This window comes from Pundamilia nyererei, unplaced genomic scaffold (genome assembly GCF_000239375.1).
Source record: "Pundamilia nyererei isolate P.nyererei 1_Seehausen unplaced genomic scaffold, PunNye1.0 scaffold00093, whole genome shotgun sequence".
Lineage (NCBI taxonomy): Eukaryota > Metazoa > Chordata > Actinopteri > Cichliformes > Cichlidae > Pundamilia > Pundamilia nyererei.
The window spans coordinates 444,871-454,885 of record NW_005187494.1 but is presented as its reverse complement, the minus strand read 5'-3'; the positions used below and the strand labels follow the sequence as shown (position 1 = coordinate 454,885).

General features: G+C 40.8%; 1 protein-coding gene across 2 annotated transcripts in view; it reads right to left on the bottom strand.

The window, feature by feature from the left end:
• Nucleotides 1-10,015, bottom strand: part of thrap3b (thyroid hormone receptor associated protein 3b) — a 21,189-nt gene that overhangs the window by 2,536 nt on the left and 8,638 nt on the right. For both annotated transcript variants that reach the window (XM_005739709.2, XM_005739710.1), the window contains exons 3-9: nt 5,906-6,745; nt 3,229-3,834; nt 1,876-2,042; nt 1,620-1,731; nt 1,437-1,512; nt 664-845; nt 319-550 (exon numbers count right to left, since the gene is read on the bottom strand). In XM_005739709.2, coding sequence (XP_005739766.1) covers nt 319-550; nt 664-845; nt 1,437-1,512; nt 1,620-1,731; nt 1,876-2,042; nt 3,229-3,834; nt 5,906-6,745 — 2,215 coding nt within the window. The remainder of the gene's footprint in view (nt 1-318; nt 551-663; nt 846-1,436; nt 1,513-1,619; nt 1,732-1,875; nt 2,043-3,228; nt 3,835-5,905; nt 6,746-10,015) is intronic.

The following is a 10,015-nucleotide window of genomic DNA, read 5'->3' as shown; positions in this document are numbered from 1 at the left end:
ACACACACACACACACACACACACACACACACACACACACACACACACACACTAGAGTTTAGTGATGAGCTGACTTTCCACTGACTGGCGCTACGTTACCTTTATAAAAACCATGTAGTGCATGGAATATGTATGATAGACTGTCATCATCATCATTTATTGTCATCATCCACATTATGATCCGTAGCATTAGGAGGAAGGAACAGAGCAGACAAGCGCAGTCTACTGTCTACTGCCATTAGGATAGGAAATCGCAAGAAGATGACATGTCAATAACAAAAACAGCCAAGGAGACATTCAAAGATGAAGGGAACTTACAAATCCACGGCCTCTGCCTCTCTCCATGCCATGGCCCTCATAATCTCGAGGGCCTCGGTCACCAGGGCCAGCGTAGTCCCGCGGTGGATAGCGTGTGTGGCTGAAGCCCTCCTCAGGGTGCTCCATCCCTTCCCCCATGTATTCTTTGCCTCGGAATGGCGGAGGATAAGGGGACTGGGAGGATGAGGAGGAAGAAGAGGAAGGAGAGCGATCCCGCTTCTTCTTACCCTTCCTGTAAGGCAGGTGACAAAAAATAAAGGACGTGCGTCATTAAAACTAAGTTATGAATCAGTGGATATACTGATACTGCTGTTATGAATCTGTGTCAAATAAATAACAACAAACTTGGATTTCTTGTGGTGCTTCCCAGATTTCTCAGAGGACCTCTCTCTACTCAGTCCCTGGGAGCCTCCCGGGCTCCTGGCCCCTTCACGCTTGAAGTCGCGCTCCTTCCCAGCAAACCTCTTACGTCTTTCAATATCCAGGCGAAGGTCCATCACGTCGCCTTTGAACTTTTTACTTGGGTCCTGCAGAGATTCGATTTTAGCAAACAGTTAAAGCAGCCGTTCGCAGGGCTGATGGGAAATTTTTGAATGAATGCACAGAGCACCACACTGTATACAACATATACAAACACTGCGTTCCCTCAGGTGGTCAAGAAACATGTTACCGTAATCTGCAACTGTTACAAATGTAGAAAAACTGTGATAACAAAATGTTTATATCTTACAGCTATTTGTGGAAGTATCTGTGGAAACCAGCAGCATGCATGTAGCTTATTTAAATAAACTGAATTTTACAGTTTTGTGGCTTGATTTTTTTTCTTTTTAGGAAAAATACTTACAAGGTAAAGGCACTGATAATCGTCCCTTGAGAGGCTTGGACTCGGGATCTTAATTCACTTCCTTTAAGCCTTTGCTTGGGTTCGTACATACCCAATCAATAACCATATCTCATAGGCTGGGGGGCTTGCTTGGCACTTATAAAACACAATTGGGCTCTTTTGATTTAGAAATACGCATCCTTTGAAAGAAAAGCACAAAGCTGAACCACTGCTGCTCTGGATTGTCTCAGATTTGCTTGTTCCACATACGTCAAATTTCAAAAGGGCTCGTCACCTTGTAGCTTGCCTCCTCCAAATCCTCAAACAGGTGAGAGTGCCTCTTAAAAGCACTGGGGGAAACATCGATTCTCCTAAAAGACGAGGGAAAAGCCTCATTAGTGATTGTAGGAAGTTTTTAGAACAGAGATTCTTGGATGAATTAACCAAAAATGATCAGATAGTCGTTTCTGGAGGCTACCTGTGGATTTCTGGGCTCTTCCTTGGCTTCATCATTTCTGTCTCTGCAGCTTTTCTTTGGTACATGGCAAAGCGCTCACTTAGAGTCATGTCAGAGGAGTGGAAGTGTTGAGCTGCAGACAAACCACAGAAAGGTATTATTCCAAATACACACAAGACTAACGCTGATAACTCGCTAATATGCAAGTAATGAATCGTCGGAGCTCATCAGTTTGCCCAAACCTTTGCGCGGACGTGACGCTGCAAACACACTGTACCTTTGATGTAGTGCACAATAGAGACTATGTGCTGAGCGAACAGCTCAGACGGGCTGCGGCGGAGCTGTGTGGACTGAATGTGCTGGAAAATGGAGCGAAATTCTGGATCCTTCTTAGTGGTATTCAGCAGCTCCCGGGGCAGGTGGCGATCTTTAGAGAGGGAGGAGCTAAGAGCAAACGGGAAGGAAGGAGTAAAGATTAATACAAACATGCTGAACAAATATATGATGAAATGTTTGCTATTTGGTATCTGCATTTATAATGGCTGACAAATGAAAACTCAAGAGTAAAAAAAAAAGATGAGAGAAACACCCCTCAACCATGTAATTACGATGCACAGCGTGTCCACCAGATGGTAGTCTACTACTTCCCTGAACAGTAAATAAATAACTACATCTAACAAATGTTAGGGAAGTCTGTTCATGTTTCAAGTGTCTGAAAGAAAGAAAAATGGCATTGGAATATTGTGTTTTTAAAATCACCAAATTTTGAGATCAGTGTTAAATGCAGACGCTATTTTTTGTTTTTAAAGAAGCTGTGAAGTTTAAAATGCAAACGTCACACCGATAAAAATCATCTCTTTCTTTCCTTATTGAGAGAGTTGCTGGTTTGGTTTTTAAGTTTGAAGTCTTAAAAATAGAAAAGTGTCCAGCTAAGCTTTAAGATTACTGGTGCCACCTTTACTGCCCGTGAGCATTAGGCTACGTTCACACTGCAGGCGAAAGCGCATCAAATCTGATTTTTTTGACCCTACGCGACCCATATCCGATCATGGTATGACAGTGTGAACGGCACAAATCCGATATTTTCAAATCCGATCTGGGTCACTTTTGTAAGTGGTACTGAATCCGATACATATCCGATGTTTTAGAAAGTAACTGCTGTTTGAACGGTCAGGTCGCATTAATCCGTCTTTTACATCACTGACACAAGACAGACGCCAATTATCAGCTCCGGAGAAGCGCCCGAGAAGACATCGCGAACGCTTCCTGGCCATCCAGAGTAGATGTCAGTGAAACTGTTGGGAAGACAACGTGAACATTTTATTTGTACTGTACAATCTGCAGATTCTGACTATCCTTTGAAGCACTGCTCCTCTAAAACAGCAATAAGGATCATTATTAGGTTATTTACATTATTATGTAAATAACAAAATAACTTAAAGCAAAAATTGGGAAACGTAAAGTCCGAAGTCTTTATATTAAGGGCCATCAGTCAAACAATATTGTTTGCTCTGCGTCTAAACAGAGCGCGTTGTGTGTGACGTCTTCTTTTGCGCATGCGGGCCGCTTTGAGGGTTCACACTTGAGCGCGTTTGCTGTCGCATTTTATTTGTAGTTTATTTGCACGTACCTGGGAAGTTCATCTAAAGAAGCGATTCTGAGCTCAAAGTCTTCTTTTGATGCAAACAGACGCGGTGCGGGCGATTGTTCACGAGGAGGAAAAGCTCCAGGGAACAGTGGCCGGTCTTTCTCTCTTGAAGTGGTTGGTGGGGACAAACTCCTTCTGGCCTTCTCCTTTTCTTTCTTCTCCTTCTTCTTGGACTTCTCCTCTTTCTTATGTTTGCGGCTTCGGTACAACTCCTCCTCCACATCATCAATGGGGTCTATGTCTTCGGGGTCTACACGGACTTTCTCCTTAATGGACGGGTAAGATGTTGAATAGCTTGACTCGTCCCCCCATTTCCCGAACATGTCCCGAGCTACGAGGGCAGGTTTTACCTCAGCATCCTCCTCAAGGTCTCTCTCTTTCATCCCGTGTGATTTGAGGAACTCTTCTTCTCCAGCCTCAAAGAAAGGCATAGTCTTGTCTTCCTTGATGTCACCAAAGGACGAGAGGTTGAAGAGCTCTCCAGTTTTGCCACTTTTCTCTTGTTCTCTATCTACGGTGATCTGCTCCTTTTCACGACTGTTCTCCTTTTCAGCTGCCTGCTTTTTGTTTTTGTTCTCAGCCATAAACCTGAAACAGAGAAATTTAAAGTGAACTTTAGCACCCGCACCTCCAAGTGAACCAATAATACGATTTAAATTAATAAATTCAGACTGGGATGAATAATGCAAGAGGGAAAACAAGACCACACAAGTGCAACATGTTCTAACAAGCTGAAAGTGAAAGGTACAATACACACTGGGGATGGGCATGCTTAAAACCAGGTTGTAAAAAGATTATTTACTGAAACATTAGACATTTTCCTATTACCCAACCTTCTGTCCTTCCTTAATGTTTTCATTTTCATTTCTGTTAAACTTGTGTATCACAATTAATCTTGAAACTACCTTTTATTCTGAAAGAAAAATCGCTTAATGACACTTAATAAAGCAGAATCATGAATCTGAATTTATAGGCAGAAATAGACTAGAAGTAATAAATGTATGAGCTAGTTTGTCAGTATCACTTTGAGACAGGATATTGCTCATTTTAGACACACTGCCCAAAGATATAACAGTCCTACACATTTGTTTAGTTGTCTAATAAACGACTCCAACATCCCTCACAGTGTTACTGGGGACCAAGCTAATGCCACCCAGAGTAACTATCTGGTTAGAGGTTTTTAGAGTCGCATACAATAACCTCAGTTATCAGAGGTTATTGTACTGCTTCTAAGCAGGAAATTGGAGGTCATACAGAAACTTAATGTTTTTAATACATTCCTGTAGTTCAGCTAACTTGTGTGAGTTCATGAAAAGATAAAGCTGGGTGTCATCTGCATAGCAATGAAAATGTATGCCTTCTTTCTGTATCTATCTATCTATAGAATATATAATGTAAATATAAATGGTCAAAGTCCATAATTAACCTTAATGTGTGAAAAAAAAAAGACTCCATTTACATGACCAAAGTGGAGTCTGTTATTGTAGGGTCTTTAGCTTACAATATAAAAGCATATTGGTACGGTACGGCCTTATTTTTGCCTCCATTTGTTTTTACAATGGTCAGTGCTCAAATATACATCGCCAAAGTTTAAAGTCATTGAGGTCAGAATATGAAAAGGTAATTCCTCGATTAAAGGGACAGGAGCTAAAGCACCTAATTTCAGATCCACTTTAGCAGTTAGGCTGTTTACTAAGCCCCTTCAGAGCTCTATAATTACTGAGTTTCATGACTTCATTTTCAAATATCCATCAGCAGACCTTGCTTTTTCTGAAGAAAAATGGCTTAAAGGGTTTTAGACAGCAGCATCTCTCACTGGTTTGTGAAGGGGTGGATTTGACAGCATGCTCATTTGCTAATTACCTGGGGCTAATTACTTGTGAGCCAACATGCAAATCCTGAACAATTGTTCTTTCTAACTCAAAAATTATTATAATTTACAAATTGGCTTCATATTCTAAACAGCATGGCCTGAGGGTTGATCATAAAGTCACCACAAAATAACGGAGGCTGAGGCTGTTTTCTCACATATTTCTATAGAACCAGAAGTCTATTGCAACCTTAAACATCACCCTTTGCTGGCCATTTAGAAAAATAGTGCCTTAAAACAGGTTTAAGGCACTTCTACATTTGCTTTTAAGAACCAGGACCACTAATTTAATTCCCCAGTTAGTGTGTTTTTAAAAAAAAAAAAAAAAAAAAAAAAGCTTGAACTACCCTTCACTTTCCTCAAGAGACTGATGGCAGACAAACACAAGCACTACAACCAAATTTGGAGACCACCTGCCAATTCAAATTTCAGGATGCTTGTCATCATTTGACTTAAACAACCTTTTGGAAAAAAAAAAGCCCATCCCCAATGCAAACAGTACAGACCATGACTCACATTTCCATGGTTATATACTCACGTCAACACCATCGTCTTAAGTAAGTGGGATTTCATACAACTTCCTCTCAGAAAACAGCCGGCTACATTTTCAATTCACTTAAAATCAGGAGTCTTATGTTTCATTCCTTTTTAAACTGTATTCTTCCAAGGATCTTTGAAAAAAGCTAAACATGTTTGAAAGACAAATAACGTTCATGATTTGTTAGGAAAAATAAAAAGAGAAAATAATATAATTACATTTCAATATCTAAAATAAAGTACTGGACATACTTTTTGAAGGCAGCAGAGATCACAGTCTTATCTGTAGTTTTGACATCATCCTTTGAGAAGAATCCAAATCCGCTGAACGAGGCCGTTTGTCCAGACTTTGTGGGGCTCTTTGCTGGAGGTGATGCACTGCTGATGGTTTTCCACATAGTGCCACCACTGGTGGGCCCTTTGACCTCAGGACCAGAAGGCGCGTCCTCTTTCTTAGTCTCTGGGCTGGTTGGTTTGGGGCTTGCGTCGTAGTCAATCCATTTGCCTCCAGATGCCTTCTCGATGACGCTGCCATCTGGTTCCGGAGTAGACTTCTCAACCTGACTTTCAATTGGCTTGTCTTTAGCATCCTTGTTGCTGGGCTTTCCCTTGCTGCTGCGGTGGCGTGGGGATGAGGAGCGGGACCGAGAGGAGTAGCTGGAGCGCCTAGAATGGCGGGATCGTCCAGAAGACGAACGATCAGAGTAGCGGGAGCGGCTCCGGCTGCCCGAGCGCTTCCTGGGTGTACGGGAGCGTGAGCGGCCCCTCCTGGGGCTGTGAGAATGGTGGTCCTGGTCATGATGCCGATCATGCCAGCCGCCGCCGCCACCACCGCCACCTCCTCCTCCACCACCACCACCACCTCCTCCTCCACCACCACCCTGCCAATTACCCTTATAGCCATAACCTCCTCCACCTCTGTTTTGGTAATGGCCGCGTTGGTAATAGCCTCGGCCTCTACCTCGGTAGTGGTACGGCCTACGGTAGCCTCTGTTGTAACCTCTGAAGCCACCTCTGTTGTTCTGATAGTCCCGAGAAGGATAGTTTCTATAGGACGGAGAGTGCGAGCGAGAACGGGAACGAGACCTAGAACTGAATAAAAGGAGGGGGGAGAGAGAAGAGGAGATACATGTGAAAAGCTGTTCATAACATTAAGAACAAGTCAGTACAGGTAATTCACACAACACCAAACACAAAAAGATCACTGTCAAACTGTTGTCTTCTTAGGAAAGTATCACACATTTCAACCGGGTCTACTTGACATGTGGATACAAGATTTGAATGAAAACTTCTGAAAACCTAAAGGTTCATAATCTTAGTGCATTAGTAGTCTGTGGGTGCTACAAAAAGCTTTGAAAACAAACATCTATTCCTGCACGTAAAAAAAAAAAAAAAATGGCATCCACCAAAGAGGTTTAGGTCTTTCACCAGTTAATAAAAACTAAAGGTCTGAGAAATAGGGAATAAAAAAGGAGGACTGAATCATCCCAACACACACAGTAAATAGACATTCCCAAAGTCCCATTCTAAGACAGGAAAAACGGTCACCGTTGCACAAATTATTATTTAATGTGATTATTTCCTGGTCTGCTTTAAAACTTTATATTTTGTTTGGGCTGCTGCTGAACAAATTAAGCAACAATCATCATCTTACAAGCCAAAAACAATCAACTCAGAAACTATACATCGAACGCAATAAGTTGAAGCTCTCCAAGTTAAATGCTTAAATTTATACTGATTCATAATACAGGAGTAACACCTCAGCTGCCTGACCAGCAGATGGAGCCCAAATCAAGAACAGGTCTTTTTGCTCTGGTAACCTTTGAGACTCGGATGTCACACAAAACCTTTATTCGCTCGTCGATCTCCGAGGCTACAAAACGGACCCTAGTGGTCCACAGACCCTAATGTAGGTGCACACTCCAACAGGAGCTCAGTTACTGAGCACTGTGGCCTGATTGGAAGGAGCAGCAGGTTGCTCACATGTAAACTAAAACAGACATTACAGATCTCCGTGATTAAAAGAGTTCCATTTCAGCAAACGGTTACATTAACAACAAAATTACTTAAGGAACTTCACCTACACATTCCAGATAAAATCAAAGTCAAACTTTTACTCATGCAACACAGATTATCTCTCCTGGAAAAAGAAAACAAATCTTCTCTGCTTACCCCTTGGACCTTTTCATTGAAACAGAGCTGTTGTGGACTCGGCTGCATCAAATACAAGACGGGAAAAAAAACAACACTTGTTCGCACACAAGGGCCTTAATGAATGTGTCGGAAAAACGAGTAGACCCAGAGGGAGGAGGCATCAGAAAGGGAGGGAGATAACAACAAGGCCAAGAGTGGTGACTTATCTTCTATTTCCTGCTTTGAAAAATCATTGATATTCAATACGGCAAGAAGAAAAAAGAAAACAATCTAACAACTGTCTCTGAATGTGTTTATTGGCTCCAAAAACAGGCAGACTGGAAATAGAAAGGCACGCCGGTAGATTTTTAGAGTGAAGGTGCGCTGATGCAAACTGCTTAAAAACAAATCATGCAAATCAAACCTAGAATGAGCTGCGTTGAGTCAAGGATGAAGGACCCACAGAGTGAACCTGAGCAAATACTGCATACTACACAAATACATGCAGCTGCAAAACATCTGTATTTGTGAGAGATAATTTAGGAAGAAACGATCTTCACTGAAACCGCTCAGCCCTTTGCATGAGTGCTTCACTGAAAGATGAGCCGAATCAGATAGTGAGTGAAACACGAGCCGAGCATTTCCTTGTTACTTCGTACTCAGTAAACACCAAAGCCACAAAGACCTTTGTACACAAATACACCCCACTTGCACTCATTTTTGACTGAATTTTCCTTAGATAGTAAATGCCAAAATCTATGACAGCAACTATTACTTGCATCATATGCCAAACAGCGTATGTTCCAAAACAAACAAGGTCCAGTTTGTCAAACTAGGCAAGATTACTGGAAATGAATGCTTTGACCTCCTTTAGAAATGGGCAGACACTCCCCTCTAAGCCTTCTATCATCTAACCCTCTACACCACAATGGATTTCTAATGGGATAGTCCAGATACCCGAGAATTATGAAGGATAAATGAGATCTGATGAACTTTACACGAAATATAGTTTTTTAAAAAATGCTGTAAAGTGTTAATTATGAGTTCATTTTTCATTTAAAGATCACCCCTTTTAAATTATATTCGACCATTTAACATTTGTATATTTTATCATGTATTTCTTCCTCATTGCGCTCTTTTCTTACTCAACTCCACTTCTTCCTCTTCCTCCTCTTTTAAGTCAGAGCTCTAACACAATACATTTATTTATTCCCGATATTGTCGACAATAATTACTGTACACGCAATCTTACTGGTTGACTTACTCGACAGCAGAGAAGAGCCAGCTAAACAAAACCAGCTCTTAACTTACAACCAGTAAGTTAAGAGAATACCAGCTATCTTAAGACTCAAGTGATCGTATTCACACATCGTTTGAGAGTTTATTCGCCAAGTGTCTGAGTATGACAATGTATCTTGTGAATGCGTCGTGTTACCATGATGTCCCCTAAAGCTCATCTTCTCTTCTTTCTGAAACCACTTGAATTTTGAACAAATCATGGCCATTTAAGGAGTACTTGTAAAATGTTCACACCACCAGGCCAATTTTTTTTTTAAATGAAAGAAAGCTCCTCTTATACGCTTATCAGTTATGTTTAACATCAAAACGAAACCACACCTCTTTGACAAATATTGGTGTGACTTTAGAAGCTACTTAGTAACAATCAGACACCTTTAACTAACACAAATATGAATTTCCTGTGGACAGGGATTGTTAAATTCTCATGGGTTAAAATTACTCCATTTTGTTTTTGTTCATCTTAATAATTCTATTATCTTCTTCATTGTTGGATCTCTCTTCTTTTATTTTCTTTAGCCTCTGATAACTTAAAACTGATCTTATCTGGCAGCCGGAATGGAAAGAGTGGTCTTATTTTTAATATTTTTATCTTATAAGTTTTAATTTCATCTCACTTCAACTTTTTTTTTTTTTTTTTTATATACCGTAATTTATGTGTGACCTCTTGGCAAGCCTACATTTACAGTATGCTCTTTATATATTATACTCTTACTAGTTGACTCAGCTGGCAGCAAGCATATGCACCTCCTAATGTGTCAATTTGGAGTCATATAAGTGTCAATATCCAGCACAAGCAGCACATATCAGAAAAACGCCACCCTGCTGAGCCATACTGAAATATTTATTTATATTCAACCTAATATATGCTTTCCTTGTTTTTGATATCCATCCATCCATCAATTATTTATTTAATTATGAGGTCAAAGTATG